Source organism: Acomys russatus, chromosome 5 (assembly GCF_903995435.1).
Source record: "Acomys russatus chromosome 5, mAcoRus1.1, whole genome shotgun sequence".
NCBI lineage: Eukaryota > Metazoa > Chordata > Mammalia > Rodentia > Muridae > Acomys > Acomys russatus.
In genome coordinates, this window is record NC_067141.1 from 61411554 (window position 1) to 61430575 (window position 19022).

The window sequence follows — 19022 nt, forward strand, 5'->3', positions numbered from 1 at the left end:
TGCTGCTTCTTTTAATTTTTGTCAATTGATTCTGGAGAAATATAGACACATAGAAATGTGGAAGAAAAAATGTCACTTACACACACACACACACACACACACACACGAACACACACCCCTAAATAAGTGCTAGTAAGACATTTTTAATAGAAGAGGAGAGGACAGCTGTATTCAGAAGGCTTCACTGGGGAGGCTGAAATATGGGGATCTTGAATTCAGGGTCAGCCTGGGCTCTATACCAAGTTCCAGGCCAGTCTAGCCTATGTAGTGAGCCTCTATGTCACCTTAAAAAACAATAGCAACCCAGAAATAAAAACATTACTGGAGATACTTGATCATGATATATTTTTAGGGTTAAAAAACTTAACAACAAACAAACTAAAACAAAACAATAATGACAACAAAAAAACCAAACCCTGCCATGAAAGAGAATCTTCAATGAAGACTGTTCTGGATCAGGTGACGTTAGGATTCTAAGAATCAACAGAGGTGACAGGCTTCTCTTTCTTCTTCACATCTCTCCTCTAACGTACATGCTGTGAACTACTAGAGGATATATATGGCTTTGTTATATGTGCCCTTTCTTCTCCTTGTCCTAAGACCTTCATACTTTACAGCACTAGCTTGAGAATTAGAGAACAATCCAGTGTGTCGAGCATACGCCCTTGTAGTTAGCAGTAGTGGGTAAAGATTTACTTACTCTTTCTTAGTTTCTGTTAAATTCTGTTGACGCCGTGGTGGAGGTTGTCAGGGATGGCTAGTGTGAGCTGGCTCACTGTGCATCGGTTCCTGTTCTCCACCCTCTGCCTTCATGCTTGGGTCTGTTTTCTTACTGCTAGAAGCAGAGAAGATTTAGTGTACGTCACTTAAGTGAAGAGGGTTTCAGCTGGCTCTCCTTTATCTGAAATGCTTTGCAGTAGGAGGGTTTCAGGCTTCAGAGGTTTGTGGGGGGGGGGGGGTTGTGTTCCTAGAGTGCTAGTATATTGACTTACTGGGTGAACATTCCTAATCCAAAAACAATTCTGAAAGCTCCGAAGCCCAATAGTGAGTGCTGACATACTACTCCAACTGTTTTATATTTTGAAATTTGAGATTTTAGATCAGGGATGGTTAAGCTAAACTTTTTTTTTTTTAATGTTATTTTTGTTTTGTTGACACAAAGCAATGTATGTATTTACAAGATTCAGACAGACAGACAGACAGACAGACACACACACACACACACACACTGTATAATGATTGGACCAGAGTAATTCAATACCTTTCTCGTTTTCACTACCCCCCCTTTTTAAAATTAGTTGTTTGATTGTGTAGTTGACACTGAAGTCATTTCTCTCTCTCTCTCTCTTTCTCTCTCTCTCTCCCTCTCCCTCTCTCTCTCTCTCTCTCTCTCTCTCTCTCAAACACACACACACACACACACTCTGTTGGCAAGTGTGGGCTTTTGAGGTTCTTGAACATACTCGTCATAGTAAAAATCACTTGAGAATGTGTTAATGGTTATTCCTTATGAGGACTTGATGGCCGTCACTGTTCTCACAATCTGTTTTTAAATTCAAACTAAGGCAAAATTACTTATTTAAAAAGAAGAAATCTGAGGACTGGAGAGATGGCTCAGTGGTTAAGAGCATTGTCTTGCAGAGGACCTGAGTTCAATTCACAGCACTCATATGGTGGCTCACAGCTATCTGTGACTCCGGTTCCAGGGCATCCAGCACACTCTTCTGGCCTCCTTGTGTACATAGACATGTGTTGCACATATATGTGTGTAGACAAAACACTTACACACATAAAGTTAAATGTTTAAGAAAAAAAAAAAAAAAAGAGGAAACCTGGGACTAGAGAGATGGCTCAGCGTTTAAGAGCACTGCTTACTCTTCCAGAGGTCTTGAGTTCAGTTCCTAGCGATCACATGGTGACTCACAATCATCTATACCCTCTAATGCCCTCTTCTGGTATACAGGTATACAGGTATACATGCAGATAGAGCAATCATATATTAAATAAATAAAATCTTTTTTTTTTTTTAAAGAGGAAACCTGGAAGGTAGGGATAAGTGGTTTTAAAAATATGACGAAAGGGTGTCTTTTGCTAAAATCCACGATCTCTTTCATGAGGTTTTGTGAATTTACTTATTGACATGTGTGAGTGCATTAAGTATTTTATGTCAGAGTTTACTTTCTTTTTTAAGTTAGTGATTGTTCTACTCACTCTTTACATTTTGTTTTTTATTATTAAATCTTTCATTCTCTTTTAGATTGCAGCAGTACCATGCAGCAAGAAGCAGAGAGATGCAGAGTTCGAACCAAAAGACCTGACATGGCACTTTATATACCTAAAGCTCGGAGAGGTACAGCACTCAAGTCAGGTGACAAGGAAGAAAGCTATAGACAAGAGTGTCTTCCCCAGAAGATCTCTGGAAATAAAGCCGAGTCTCAAAGACTAAGTGCTTGTTGTGATAGAAAGGAGTGTGACTATAGGGAAGGAAAGAGACCTTCATCAAAATTAAGGAAGGATGGGTACCTTCCAGAAAGGAATAAAGACAAGGTTTGTTCTGAGAGAGGAACTGAAGAGTCCCAAGAAGCCTCATCTGAAGAGCATCAACACAGAGTCTCCCAGGCTGGGGTTGTGGCTAGTAGATCTTTACAAAGACTTTTTAAACCAAAGGAAATGGAGTGTTTGCAGGTTCAGACTGCAGAAGTGACAGGACACCAGGAGTTGCATCTGTTTCCGTCTTGCTCAGAAGTCAGTGCTGCTCAGCTTCCAAACAGACCATTTCAGAACGTGGAACTCTGTGATTTCAGTGGGGAAACTTTTGTAAACAGATATATAGAAAGCAGAATTGAAACTGAGGCCAAAGTTATGGAGCTGGTGTCTCAGTTTCCCCAAGTTGTCACCACTGTGTTGAACCCAGAGGGTATGGCTATACCAGCAACGCCAAGTTCTGATTCTGAAATCGCACCATGCAGCTTGGAAACATCCTGTGGCGTGTCAAAGCACAGTCCTGGTTGCATCTCTGCAGCTTCTGTTCCTGCAGGGCCACAGCATGATGCTGACCCAGCTTTTATAGACTGTGAAGCTGAGAGTGAGGGTGCAGTCAACAATGCAAAGTCTGTCTTGGGTCAGGAAGGTGTAGGTTCCATTCCTGAGACTGTGGGCAACATTTCTCCTAACATGGCTGTAGTCAACAAATCAGAGCACACAAATGGCATCATTGGTCCAACAGTGACTAGACAATGTGACAGTGACAGCTCTGCTGATGAGTTATGTATAAAGTATGAACCCTTTGATAGAGCTGTCTTTGTTCATGAAATAGACACAGATAGTGACACTACCAGCAAGGCATGTGTGGCAGACACTGCAGGTGCAGTTTACGATCATGTAAGTGTAGACAGCCCTTGTGTAGTTGCAGTGAGGGAAGCCGATGAGAGAAGTGGCAGTACAAGTAATTTCTCAGATTACATAGAAACAAGTGCAGATGTAGCCCCTCTCGATGCAGCTCAAAGTGAGAATGACTCTAAAAACATTAGCAGCCCGACTGCTTGCTCAGATATTTATGCTGAGAATATTGCATCTGGTTTTACAGAGTCGACAGGAAAGTTGATAGAGAGTGTGTCGGATTGTGCTTCCTCTTTGCCCATAAAGAAGATTGCTGATAGTAATTGTGCCACTTGTTTGGACTCAGAGCTGAGTGTGTCAAATGGGACAGAAGTACTTCTGGAGAGTGCCTTGGGCAGTGACCTGGATAGTACTAAGGAGATAACAGAAGAATTGCCTGAACTAAGAACTGATGAAACGTTTAAAACAAAAGAGGAAGATGACTCAGAGAATATAGTGTGCGGTGTATCATTTTCTGATAGAGAGTCATCTGTGGAAACAACCGTAGACCTGAAAACAACAGACTCTTCTCGTGTACAAGGAGATGCAGCTGTGGAGGAGAGCTGGGAATCTTTGTTTAATGATGATGGGGACTGCGTAGATCCTCGTCTTCTACAGGAGGTATGCTCGGTTGAAAGGAGGTGATACTTAGGCAGGGAATAAATTTAGCAAGTCTAGATTTGGAAGTATTTCTGATAGACATTGTATATATACATTCATTTTCTCACTTTCAATTCAGAGTTCTTGCAATAACAATAACCTGATAGAATTATACATTGAGAAAAGAATATGGAATATGGAAAAGCTAAAATATACCTAATTCTGCTATATCTGTAATTGCTAAGTCCTAAGAGGTGTTATAATGACTAGATAGGTAAAAATATTAATAGATTCTGGAAGCTCATTAAGAAAATACAGAGAGGGAGCTTCAAAAATATCTTTATGTGTTGCAACATGTATTTTCACATGAACCATTTTGGGGAAGGAAATTATTTATTTATTTATTTATTTATTTATTTATTTATTTATTTATTTTTATTAATTCTTGTTACATCTCAATGGTTATCCCATCCCTTGTATCCTCCCATTCTTCCCTCCCTCCCACGTTCCTCTTATTCCCCTCCCCTATGACTGTTCCTGAGGGGGATTACCTCCCCCTGTATATGATCGTAGGGTATCAAGTCTCTTCTTGGTAACCTACTATCCTTCCTTTGAGTGCCACCAGGTCTCCCCCTCCAGGGGACATGGTCAAATGTGAGACACCAGAGTACGTGAGAAAGTCATATCCCACTCTCCACTCAACAGTGGAGAATGTTCTGACCGTTGGCTAGATCTGGGTAGGGGCTTAAGTTTACCGCCTGTATTGTCCTTGGCTGGTGCCTTAGTTTGAGCGGGACTCCTGGGCCCAAATCTGCCTATCATAATGTTCTACTTGTAGGTTTCTAGGACCCTGAAGGAAATAATTTATAATTGCTCAGTTTTATTTTTTAGTGAATTTTGGAATGTTGAACGCGGTAGAAGGAAGTAGAGAAGGGAATGAAAGAATACAACTATTTTTTAAGGAGTTGATAGTGAGTTAAATTGAATGCATGAGTATTGCGTACATATCAGGAACTCTATGTAAGGATGTGCTAACTACGCAGAGTTCACAAATACAGAGCGTGTGACCTGAAGGCACTGGACAAGGTCTTGAACTCCACACTCACTTTCATACCTTAGCATTTATTCTCTCTGCCACTTAAATTCTTTATTATAAATTAGAGCCACTGTTTTTAAATGGAGTGCCACTTTCTCATTTCTTATTGTGAGTTCACATGACCTTGGTTTTGGAAGAGAGAAATGGTTTGTTTATGAGATCCCCAGGTGGTGGTGATCCTTTAGAAAAGACATCAGGATTTCAGTCCTGTTCTGTCATTGGCAATTGAAGCTCTTATTTTTATCATTTATGTTCTTTTTAACAGACCATGTCTTCACCTTAAAGGTTTTGTTTGAACTACTGAAGAGCTTTTTAAATGCTAAATGATGAGTTTCTTATTTCTAAGAATTAAATCAGGTGCATAGAAAAATAGCACACAGCAGTGAAAGAGACCTCAAGACTGGAGAGGACAGCATATTGGACAGAACTGACTTTCCACTGTCAAACACTCCTTCTTCATTCTTAGCTGTTTACACCAAATTTCATTATTGCTGTAACGAGTGATTCCTGATACCAAGTCAGAAAACATTGTAAACATTCTTAGAATGAAAATACAGAAGAGTAGTTGTAAGTGAACACCAAGATCCTTTGGAAGGTACATCAGATTATATAGAGTGCATTTCTTCATAGCCTGTAAGTGGCTATGAACCAACAGGATACGTATCATCTGGGAACCTCTTAGAACCGCATACTCTTTAGCCCAACAGCTGATCTGTTAGCTTTTTCAAGTGAGTCTGAAACATGTAAATTTTTACAGGATTTGTGTAGAGATCCACATACCTTGAATGGCTTCTGTCAGAATGTGATTGGGGAACTACTGCTAGTGGCAGTTATAAAATCACTGTCAAGCAAGAGCTTGAGGCTCAACTCAGGTTCGGAAATTCTAATGATAAAGGGAGTTACCTGAATGGAGACAACTTACTAAGGTTGGGATCATTGGGAAAAGACAGTCTGAGAAAGGAAACTGCTACAGGAGTTGACAAAAGGCCAACTTGAGACTGGGAGAAAAAGTAACTTTTTGCAAAAGGCAGCTGTGCACTCATGGAAGTGCTCAGTAACTGTTGGAGGATGGAAATGGCCACTTAGAATTGAGGTGCTGTCTTTTTTAGTTTGGCCTCTACCAGCTTTGAAAACATCGTTGTTGTCAGGACTCAGATTCTTGGGGATTTCAATTTCATTTGTGTTTTGGGAGAGTATGTGTGCAACTGGGTCTTCCACATGTAGGTACAAAAGAGTTTAGGTAGCAGCTAAGTGTTTGTGGAGCATGGTAACATAGTGAGAGGATACTGGCTGACTAAATTCTGGGGATGCCAAGAAAATGGAGTCTGTAATGCTTTAAGCTGAAGATAGTGCCTGCATGTCTTTGGCAGTACTTAAGGAAAGGTGAGACTCTGTCAAGGGATAGGATGGATGAAAACAGAACAGATCTGATGGGCTGTGGATGCAGTAGACCTAACTCTTCTGGTTTTTGAAGGCTTCCATAAATCTGATTTTAGTTTATTATTTATATTACTCAAACATACTTTATTAAATGCGAACTTTACCTTGAAAGATTTCCAACAGAAGGCTTTGGCTTTTTTCTCAGTTGGCCTGTTACTTGTTGATAAAGCCTAGCTATAGAAGCATAGCTAATGCTTCTAATAGGCAGGAAGATATGCTGTAAAGTAGGGTGTTGTGACCATTGATTTATAAATGCCATTTGAACCTCTAAAACTGGTCAAAGGAAACTAGAGCATAGTTGCTTATGTCACAAGTGAGTGAGCTCCTAGGACTGTAACCCTTAGTGCATTGTCAAAGATCACATTTCATCTTCTATTTTTATTTCACTTTATTATTTGTTTGTTTTTCAAGACATGGTTTTTCTCTGTAGGCCCAGCTTTCCTGGAACTCACTCTGTAGACCAGGATGGCCTTGGAGATCTGCATATCTCTGCTTCCCAAATGGATATGATGCCCAGTAATTTAAACTGGTAACCAATAAAGGAGAGATTGTTGGCATGACTTCTGTTATCTCTCTAGGAATTAACTGTTTCCCAGGAAAAATAGCAACAAACAAAACTTTCATAGCTCCTGCCTACTCCTGTCATGGTTAGCAGACTGATGAGTAGAAGGGCAGGTGAGGTTCCAACAATACAGCACTAATGACATTGATGAATGTTGGCCTTGGGCACCTTCATTGGCCATATCTGGTCTTGGAAGTTTTGCATAGAAATAAATAAGTAAGTAGCCTTCCATTTTAGTCTTTTTGTTACAGAAAGCGACTAACCTTGCATAGCCATGAGAATTGGGGACCAAAGTAAAAGAATTACACATGTTTCCATTCATATTAATTGGCATTTTGACATCCTCTGTCTCCCTATAGTCTTCTGCAAAACTTTCTATTTTTAAGTAAAGAGCCCGTCAGAAAGAAAAAACTTAGAGTTGTATGTATGAAGTACAAAGGGAGCAACCCCTGTCGTGCAGCTTCGAGAGGCCATGGTTTTAAGTAGTTGCTATTAGCTGGCGAATACTGAACACCTGGAGTTTTGACACTGAATTGCAATAGCAAGATATTGCTTTTACTACTGTATTAAAGGCATTGGTCTAAACATGCTGCCTATGTTCTAAAATTGGGTGTATTTTTTTTTTAGAGAGGAAAGATGTAATTATATATGATCATACAGCCACATAGCAATCTGAAGGGGAATTAACTTAAATCAGTGACTAAAGCAGCCAGTCAAGAGAGACATTGATGCTGTTTGATTGTCTGATGAATGGCACACCAACTCTAGAAAGACTAGATCTCCCAAGGTTAAAACAGTTTGATGTTGGTGAGGCCATAGAGTTAAAAAAGTGATTATAGTTCTTTCTCCTGTTTTTTATTTGGTTAGTGAATAAAGTATACATTTTCTACACCATTTTATTACTGCTTCTATTTTCATAGTGTTTTTATTAGTTCTAGCTCATCTTAACAGATTTCATAGTTTATATTTTTATAAAGCTTTCTGAACTGGTAGGTTGTTTGCTGCCTGAGAGAGAATTTGTAGAGACATCTTCCAGTTGTTGTGTGTTCTACCATGATCACGTGGACCATTCAAAGGGAACCTGATTGAACTCTCTGCCTTGTTTGGTCTGTTAGTGCGTGGTGACTAGAGATCCCTGGTTCACACGGAAAGAGGGAACAGTAAGCAGACCCCTTTGCATTGTTCTTTAAACCAGATATTCCTAAGATCAAAAACCTCCCTTCTAATGTTATTACATCTGTTGAGTGATGTGTTCTTCTGAGTAACGCCCAAGCCATTAACACTTGAATTCTGACCAACATCAAAACTGAGGAAAAGAAAACAGTTCTGAGTCTGTATTGTCAGCACAAGGGAGGCTTTCTCATTTGAAATTCTTTTCTGAAGCATCAGATTCGTGGCATTCCCACTTCTGGGTTGGCTGTACTTTTGTTCAGCAAACTCTATGGATGTATGTGGGCTGTGGTTGGGGCAGTTGGAGGTGATGGTGACCTGATCATAGTGTTTATTCCATTCAGTTTATTATATGTTCAAGAACACTGGCGGGGAGGAGAGGGTTGGCAAAGAGTCCACTTCTTTGCCCTTGTCAGGAATAAACAGACAACAACCTCTCCAAAATTAAAGATCCATTTACATTGAAAGACAAAGCATACTTTTAGGAAAGCTCAATCTTGCATATGCTTGAATTTTAATTAATTTTATAATTTATATCAAAAAATACCGGTGAGTTACTCTGCTGAATTTAAGAAAGAAGGACCAGCTATAGGCCTGACTGCTGAAATGATAATGGAGAATCTAACTAAATTCTAATTCAGCATTATGTTTTGTTGTGCTGACTCTAAACTGTGGGAAGATGGAGATTTGCATGAGGCCTAGAATTGAGACAGAGGGAATGTGAGTGCTAATGAGTAATCTCCTACAGCTCTTTGTATAGACTCTGCCCAAAGGCTGAGCTGACTGAGGAGAAACCAAAGTGATGCCAGGCATGTGGATACCAGATCAAGCGTCAAGACTTTCAACAGCTAAAACTCGATGCTGTTATACTGCTTGCCTAGACTAAGACTTAGCTTTCTTCTTAGAGCACTGTGTCTGAGTGTGCTGTCAAGGTCAGAAGCACTTGTCTCCTGCCCTGATGCTGAGAGGGGTAGATGGGCAAGGAAAAGATCCTCTAACATAGAAACAAGATGACCTGTGTTGTAGCCAGGCAGTGGTGCACACACCTGTAATCCCAGCCCTCAGGGAGGCAGAGGCAGGTGCATCTCTGTGGTTTTGAGGCCAGCCTGGTCTACAAAGCGAGTCCAGGGCAGCCAAGGCTGCAGGGAAACCTTTTTTTGAGAGAGAGGGAAAAAACAAACAAACAAACAACAGCAAAACTAGTGTTAGACCAGCATGCATATGACACAAGACTCTAGATAACTAAAAGTAGCATAAGGAAAAAATTTGAGTTCTAGAGAGATTCAGAAGCAAAATTAGAATGAATGCCAGCTTTATAAGTTTTGCTAGCTTTATAAGTTTTAGGGTTTTATATAGTTGTTGTCGCTGAGTATCTTGGCAGTACTTGAGTTAAGCTGACAGGACTGGTTTGAAAAGGTTGACACACCTTCAGCATTCCTATTTTGACTTAGTTTTTCTATTCTAGTCAACTAGCTACTCTTCCATCCTGCCTTATCAGTGGTATCTCCTCCTCTGGTCTTATAAACATATGGGGAAGAGGAGAAACCTCCCAGTTTTCCTCTTAACTGTAAATGCAACCCATTGTGTCCAGAGCGTTAGTATATCTGCATAACTGCTTTCCAAGAATGCCTGAGTCAGCTGCCATGTTCACCTGTCTGATGTCTAAATAGGAACTAGGCCTTAGCTTATGACAATTGGGACGCTTACTTGGTTCCCTCTTGTATTTTCATGTGCTGAATTCATCGTCGGGTATTAGAGCTTCCATTTGTTCTTTGGTGCCAGAATCAATGAATGCTCATTCAAACATTTGGAGACCTGATGGGTGGTTTGGGGGTCAGGATAAGATTAGAGGAAGAGAAATCTGGCAGTGCTACCAGGTGTTGTGTAGTGAATACTATGAAAATGCAAATGAGGTTAGTGCCGCTTGATGCAGAGGACAACGCAAGTGGCCCAGCGGCGGTGTTTAGGGCAGGATTTCAGGTATGTAAGAGGCAGACACAAAGTCACGTCCACTATGGAGGCCTGCTGAGCGTGACTCTTTGGTTGCCATGTGGCATATATAATAGGGCGACATGAGGCAAAGTAAGGAAAGTACTATATTAGATATTTAGCATACAGTATACTGCTGCTGTAATAAGTGGCTAGAAACTCGGTGGCTTATAGCAACACAAATTAATTGTCTTACAAGTTTAGACATTAGCAGTGCCAAGGTGGAACACCTCTGGACTGGATCAGGACATTGGCAAGGCTGTGATCTTTTATGGAAGCTGTAAGGGAGGTGATTTATTTTATTTTTTAAAAACTTTCATTACCAAAGGCTGCCCTGCTTACAACCCTCCCCCAACCCTGAGGTCTTCAGCTTTTAAAGATGCTTATTATTGCACCGGGCCCGCCAAGATAATCTTAACTGTTTTAAGGTAGCAGATTTGCACATTTGTGTTCCCTACTTCAATTCATATGCCGTGTGGTATTTTTTCCAGGTTTCAGGAATCAGGGTGTGAACATTTCAGGAGGTTGCTTTATTGTAGGCAATGTTTTTCTTTTTGAAAATCTGTAGCCTATTAAGATATAGAAGTGCAAAGAAATCCTCAGCTCTGTTATTTTTCCAGCTTTGCCATTGATAGTTTCCTTCCTCACACCTACAACAGCTTGTATCCATAAATCCTTAATCAGAAAGAGTGTTACTCTGAACACTGATGCAGGCATTGCTTCTGGTTCCATTTACTGTAAGGCCGTTTTACTGTGATATTGGATGAAAGGCTAGATTAGCAGCCAGGTGACTGGAATTATGATTCAGACTTTTGTCAGTAACCTGATTTGTAACCATAGGGATATCTTTTAGTCTCTCGCTGACATAATTCTCTGCCTGCACATAGAATCCGGGATAATAATAGCAGGCATCTGACAGAGATGTAGATAAGTCTCCCAAAATGATGTAGCATATTTTAATTTTTTTAGCTATAGAGAATAAATCAAATCTTTGTGTTTTCCTTTTGTATCTTAAATAATGAAGAATTGTATCTTAAACAATGAAGAGCCTGTAGATTTTTTTTTTTTTTACTTCCCATCGTTCTTTTTTTTTGTTTGTTTTTTTTAATCCATAAATAGAGTTGGATGATTATGTCACAATAAGTCAAGCTATATTATGTAGGCCTGGCCAGACTACTATGGCAGTTTGAAGCCATACTTTGATGAAGTTGACTAATTGAATAGTTTGTGGACGCAAGTTAAATGAAAGACGACTATGGCTTGTTTCACCTGCTTTCTAAGCAGCAAGACACGACCACTGATAAAAGTCAGCATGTTTGAGTTGGTTACTCAACAGGTAAAGGCACTAGTTGTGTAAGCATGGCAGCCTGACCTAAGTTGGATCCACAGAACACATGTAAAGGTCAAAGGAGAGGATAGACTTCACAAAGGTGTCCTCTGACTTCTTCTCCGTGTGTGCTGTGGAACATACAGCCTATACACACATCACATATACACACAATATTTTTAAAATTATATGCTCTGAGTCATTTGCAAATTTTCCTTTGGCCTGCTGTAGATGCATCAAAATGGATCAAATTATATAAACCTCTCATCTGTTTGATTTTTTTTATCAAATATTTCTTACCTATAAAAATGTGAGTCTTATACTATAAATATTTTATATTGACTCAAGGAAATATTGCCCCAGAACCTGTTATGCCTCTAGAGTCTGGGGATTAAAAGCATGTGCCACTATACCTGGCAGTAAGGTTGACTCTTCTACCAGTCATGCTAGAAAAATAAAAATGAGCAGGTATAGTGTGTGTGTGTGTGTGTGTGTGTGTGTGTGTGTGTGTGTGTGTGTATGCATGTATGTATCCAAAACACCATTTCAGTATGTGGCCAGTATAAGAAATCATGAGTAAGATATTTACATTCTGTTTTTGTAGTAAATCTTTGAAACTTGATACTTACTGTATACTTAAAGCTCATCTTACATGAACTAGCCATATTTCAAGTCCTCTGTAGCCTCATGTGACATGCAGCTGCTATATTATACAGTCTAAGTCTGCCTCAGAGATGGCTATCGGGTCAGTGTGTCTATTCCTTCTGTCTCATAGCTTCTCCTTAGAGCTCTGAGCTGCTGGTCTCACCAGCTCCCTCTGTTAGGGGCCCTACCTTCACAGTCTCGCTTGGCATCTGTGTGAAGGGAAAAGCTCATCGTGGTTTGGAACTATAGATTTCCTATCTGTTGGTCATCAAGTATTGAATAAGAATTATAGGCTTTATTAGTTGCTTGTCTTGACGTTGTGCTGCAGTGACATGCTCTTTGGTTTTTTTTTGTTTGTTTGTTTTGTTTTGGTTTGGTTTGGTTTTTGGTTTTTCAAGACAGGGTCTCTCTGTGTAGCCTTGGCTGTCCTGGACTCACTTTGTAGACCAGGCTGGCTTCAAACTCACAGAGATCCGCCTGCCTTTGCCTCCCGAGTGCTGGGATTAAAGGCGTGCGGCACCACGCCCGGCCTGACATACTCTTGATAAAAGAAATTTAAAGAAGGATTTTAGTGCACAGTTCCAGGTTGCCTTCCACTTTAGTGGGAAGTCACCTGGTCACATTGCATCTGCAGCTTGGAAGGAGGGAGTGATGAGTTCCCTGCGCGTCCCCGCCTCCTCCCTGTGCAGTCAGGGTCTGCCCACATTCTGCATGGCTCTTCTCACCTCACTTGCCATAATGTAGGTACTTTTTCACAGGTGTGCCCAGAACCTTGTCGCCTAGTTGACTTTAGTTTCTTTCATGTTGAAAATCAGTATTAACCATTACATGAGGTTTTGTTATTTATTAACACTGTTTTTAATCAGTTTCAGGAGCCAGAGTGCTCAATAATTGAGATGTAAGTGTACGAATTCAATTTTACCCACTAGGGTAGAACAAAGAATTTTAGTCAATTTTTCTTGCCAGACTATTCTGCCTTTTTCTTGATAATCAGTTCAAAGGATTTCTATTTCCAAAGATATTTTATAGTCTGCATTTAACTTCTCACAATGCTTTATTTAATCCTAATTTGTAAATGTACAAATACATAGTTCTTTGTTTTGTTTAGCTTTTCCAAAGTGAATAAAAATGTCAGTGCCAGCAATCAAAAAATGAACCGAAGAAAGCAATTATATTACAGCAGCATCGAAAAGAAAACATTTAGGAAGAAGCTGAACAAAAGAAGCATCAAATTGTACTCTAAAACTCAAGATGAAGCCATTGAGACAGGCAGCAGGCCAGGTAGCCTTAGTTTGTTCCCAGGGCCTTTGTGGTGAAAGAAGGGAGCTGGTTATTGTAAGGTGTTCATCTCTCCTCACAAACCTTCATGTGTACGTGTACACACAAAATAAATAAGTATGTATCGCTGTTAGTTTAATGGTAGGCCTAATAAATGTTTATTATGAGGCTTACAGTTATTACAGAGGTAACATCTAATCCACTATTATAATCAAAAAGATACAGACACCTGCTGTATTTTAGAATAAGCCTTATTTTACCTGTGGCTGGGCAGATACCACCTCCCCACACTACTTTCCAATATCTCTCAATCTCCACCCCATATCATCTACTGCTAATAATTTCTATTTGGGTTACCTCCTATCCATAGTCCCAAAGTGCTTGCTAAGGTTGTTCATCTGGCCATTCTCCTCCTTCCTCCTCCTCTGGGACCCGACTGCTTCTCTTTCCCCAAGATCCTCTCTGTCCCAAAAGCCCTCGAACCTTCACCATGCCTACCTTCCTCCAGCCCTGCCCAGGTATCGGCTTTCTTTATTAGTCAAACAGGGAGGCAAGGTTAAATAGCAATATTTGGGGTACGTGGCAGTCTGCAGTAAGAATCTTGGGGTGGGGTTGTACAAGCAGTTAACAAATACAAAGCACCAACACATACATAATACATTCAAAATGTTGAACAGATGTTGAAATCTGTTGGAAAACAGTATTAAGATAACTTCCAAATTGGATAACATAGCCAGTGAAGACCCAGAGCCTATTTTTGTAGAAATTAACAAGCTGATCCTCAAATTCATAATTAGAATACAAGGGCCCCACATAATGGAAGTCATTTTGTAGTCTTCAAGCTTGCTGATTTCAGGTTCTGCAGATCATAGTGTGCCTGAAACTGATTAATCCAATAATTAATATTCTGGGGTCTGTGTAAGTTTCACGACCTAATATCTTCTTGCCTACTTGTGACCACTTCTTGTCATGGACTGCATGCAGAAAGGAAAGCGCTCGATGTCCCTATGGATTGGAGACCCCTTGGTTGTCTGACAAGCTTAGATTTCTTGTACACCCAGGAAAAACTCTGATTTTTGTGGCACAGTTGGCCTTACCTCTTGGTACAATTGCAGGAACAGTCTCTTACACAGATTGGATCTAACATAGAGCCTGACCTGTAAAAATGGGCTACTTTCTAAATGGTTGCATGCCAGGAAGTATGCCAAGCGCCTGCCACATCTCACTTACTGTCTTATGTCTGTCTGTGAGGTGGAGGCATTGTTATATTCCCATGCATGTAAAACAGGAATTAGAGGAGAAAATCAACTAGAGGCGCAAGAATAATGTTGTCTAAATACCTTTTCTTTCCCCAGTTATTGGGTTAAATCTGTTTTGTACTTCTCCAAAGGGAAGAGATGTATCTTTGGCATTATAAATTCTCTCTCCTTCCTTCCTTTTGATGATGATGACAGTGACAGGGAAGAAAATATGCCGTAACCCAGGGAGTACTTGAAGGGGCCTAGTTGCGCTTTTGATCACAGGTCCCTCCAAGACCTGGTGACCCTACAATGACATGGCTTTGCATCTTCCCTTTTCCTGTTGCTTCCAATGTGGGCAGTTAATAGCTTTAAGGGGTTTTTGAGTTTTCTTTTGAATGAGATAGCAGTTCCTTACTGTTAATTCCTTCATGGCTCTTATACTAGGGACTTTGAGTGTAACTGATTATACTACTTACATTTGTCATAATAAATTCCTTTGCAAGCTTTCTCCTTACCTTTTATTATACAATCAAAGGTGAACTAAAAGTTTTTCACTCTTAACTCTTTATTTTCTTTTTGTTCACTTCCAGAAAGGAAATTATGGGTGGGCCGGTTTAATGAGTTAAAACAAGTATTAATTCATCTCTTCAGTTGATGTCTGAAACTCCATTTCCAGGATGTGCCATTTGTAATTCATATTAATCCATCCACCCTTCCTCCCTTCCTCCCTCCCTCCAGCCATCAGCTGTGCACCACACCCAGGGCCTTACATATGCAGGACAATTGCTGTGTCACTGAGCTCAATCTACACCTTGCTGATAAGTCTATTTTCTCACATGATAATTGATAGATACAAGTTAAGTTTTATGCCTTACTTATTTGCTGAGATTTTAACATCTTTTCCCACATTCCACGTGTATGATTATAAAGTAGATGGACCTGGCCATTATTTTGTCCACAAACACTGCTAATACAGAGATGATGCCAGAAGTTAAGGAATAGGAACATGGAGGCGGGAGCAGGATACATGGAAGGGTACTCTGACGCCTTGATTTCCCATTAGCAGGCACTTTACTGTGTTGCTTCCTTCCTAGTTATCAGGGAACATGAAGAACAGGAAAAGCATCCAGGAGCCTAGATTTGATTATTACAGCCACGAACTTCCCGATATTGATCTCAGTGAATGTGAATTCCCACATGTCATTGAAATTTATGACTTTCCTCAAGAATTTCGTACAGAAGACCTTTTGCGGATTTTCTGCAGTTACCAGTAAGTATTTGCAAGTGGTTCCAAATGTTAGATAAGGTAAGAGAAAGTCATCTTGGTACTTAAAAACAAAACATGTCTTTAAAATTTTTTTCAGTCATTTGTCTTAGCATCGGGTTTACCATGTTGTTCAGATCCATTGGAAAGTCTGTGTATATCAGACTGATCTTCAGTTTCTTGGAAGGGCCAGGTAGCCTTTGTAGACCCAGTCGCAACGTTTACAAAGACCATTGTTGGTGATGACTCCTAAGTCTGTGTTGGTGGCACATGTAGTCCGTTTATATTTATTGTAATTATTGATGCATTTGAACTTCTACCCAAGTGTTTGTTTTTATATGTGCCTGTCATCGCTCCTGGGTATACTTTCCTATCTTTTTCCTCCTTTTTCTAGACTTACAAATTGACTTTTTTCACATTTCTTTTTTCTTTTTCTTTTTTTCCTGAGACAGGGTTTCTATGTGTAGCCTTGGATATTCTGGACATACTTTGTAGACCAGGCTGGCCTTGAACTCACAGAAATCTGCCTGCCTCTGCCACACGAAGTGCTGGGATTACAGTCTTGCACCACTGTGCTCAGCTCTTTTTTTTTTTTTTTTTTTAATGTAATCTGCTTCTGTTTTTTGACAGTTACTCTAGAAACTATTTTAATTTTGCCTCTTTCTACATACTGCAAGATCTTTTTAATTTCATCTCTTACCTTGTACCCAACTTACATGCTGTCGTGGCATGTTTGATTCATATTCTTCCTGAATGAGATATATTCTTTATCATTTAACTTAGTAATGGTTTGCTGGTAGCAATGACTTATTATCAGTTTCACTCTTGTTACAATTACTTTTTACTATACAGAGGATTAGTCCTGGTTTTATGTATGCTAGATAATGTCCACCACTGAACTACATCCCACTCTAGATTGGTGGTTAGTTTTCTCAGAAACATGAAGATACTCTAATGCTTGTAGCTTTCTCTTTGGGTGAGAAGTTAGCTGCCACTCTACATGTCACTTTTGATTGTAATCTTTTTCTCTCTGGGTGCTCTTGAATGTTTTTCTTTGATTTTGATATTGATAATTTTAACTGTAATGTGGACTTTGTAGATTTTTTTCAAATTCCTACTAATTGAGATAATGTAGACTTATTAAATCAGTGGTTTATTTTTTATGATTTTTTTAAAAAAGGTTTTAGACATTTTCTCTTCAGTGTTGCCTCTGACCCAGTCTCTCTTCATCTCCACGATACAGATTGGGTGGGTATTAGATTTTCTCTCTTAATTTGGTAACTTCTCTTCTGTATATCCCATCTCTTTTTCCCTGAGACATTCTGAATAATTTTTCCAATTTTTGGTTTCTAGTTTACTTTATCTATTCTAAACTCTCCTTAATTGTTGTTAACTATTTCTATTGTATTTCAGAAGTTTGTATTGTGGTGTTTTGACTTTTTCAAAAAAAGTTCAAAATCTGCTTGGTCTTTTTTTTTTTTTTTTTTTTTTAAACAGCTTTTTTTTCCCTTCCATATAGCTTCAGATTGGAATATTTTTTCTATTTCTTAAATACATTGAGCATAGCTCTTCTGTAGTGTCTGGTAGCTCTGTTATCTGAAGCCAGTTTCATTGTAGTTTGTTTCTGATCACTTGTTTATGTCAGTACTTGCTCACAGTGTCTTCCTGTTTGGACAGCTTAGTTATATTTTTACTGAGTTGATCTTAGGGTTATATTTATGGGCATTAAGGCCAGTGAAAAAAAGAGGGACTTTTCTTAAAACCTCTATGCATTTTCCTGTGCCATGTGGCAAGGATGCTAGTCATTTAGGAATTTTCAGATTAAATTACTGATTTGAAGTTTGTTTTAGAAAAAGTCAAATGGAGTGATTCTTTTCATTGTTAAATGTCATGACTGTTTTATTTTGACATATATGTGGTACTCAGTTGCCCCATTCTTTTTAGTTATTGGTGTGTTGATTAGACAGTTCTTGTAAGTCACCCTCATACTACCTTATAAACACACACACACACACACACACACACACACACACACACACACACTTACTTTTTTTTTTCCAAGACAGCCTGTCTTCTCTGTGTAGTCTTGGCTGGCCTGGACTTGCTTTGTAGACCAGGCTGGCCTGGAACTCACAGAGATCCTCCTGCCTCTGCCTCCTCGAGTGCTGGGATTACAGGCATTTACCATCACACCCAGCTCTCATCTATAATTTATAGCTTCAAATCTTTAAAGAAAGACAAGAAATTTTAGCATACTTTCAGTGTTTCTGAGTGAATAGTTCTATGGGCTGTTTTTATTGTTGCAATCTGTTTTTAAAGTAACCTTTCTTTAGTCGCCAAAATCATTCTACTCATTTTAAAAATTTTTTGCTAGTGTTTATTAGTTTTGTTTTGACAGGGTTGCATGTAACCCCAGCTGTCCCCCTTTAGAGTGCTAGGATTGTAAGCATGTTCCTGGCTCCTCGGTTCTGTAGACACAGCAGCTCTCCTTTGTGCTCGTGCTTCCCTCAGTTTGTATTGGGAACTGTTGTAGAGAGTCATGTCTGTTTCAAGTGTCTTAACTGTGCTGCGTATGTAGCTGGTATATGTTAGGAGAAGATAAAGGAATCACAAGTACGCAGACTATTTATAACTTCCAATAAAAAATAGACTTGGGAACAGAAAGATAATCCAGAAAGTTATTAAGAAAAAGATCTTTAAGGTCTAGAAGAAAGCCAGCATCAAGAAGGATACTTCACTATTTCAGTCCTGCTATTAAAAATGAATCAAATCTATTTGTAGCTACAGATTTAAACTTAATATTCAGTTTATTTATATCCCAGGTGCCAAGATTATACATGCGCTGTGCCATATCCCAGCTTTCCACTGAGTTTGTAGACTGCTTCAGAGCATAGCTTCTAATTCTGCTGTGAAGGAGAAGCGAACACATATCTCAGGTAGCTACCCTGTCTTCCTAGGGCAGCCAGAGGTAGATGTAAAGCAATGGCTGTGTTTGAGAAAACACTTTATTTATAAAAATGGTTGGCTTTTGT

The 19022-nt window shown here is 39.4% G+C and overlaps 1 protein-coding gene across 2 annotated transcripts in view; it reads left to right on the forward strand.

Annotated features, from left to right (window-relative positions):
* Positions 1–19022, forward strand: part of R3hcc1l (R3H domain and coiled-coil containing 1 like) — a 76312-nt gene that overhangs the window by 44556 nt on the left and 12734 nt on the right. For both annotated transcript variants that reach the window (XM_051146584.1, XM_051146585.1), the window contains exons 2-3: positions 2258–3999; positions 15821–15996. In XM_051146584.1, coding sequence (XP_051002541.1) covers positions 2272–3999; positions 15821–15996 — 1904 coding nt within the window. In that variant the 5' untranslated portion in view covers positions 2258–2271. The remainder of the gene's footprint in view (positions 1–2257; positions 4000–15820; positions 15997–19022) is intronic.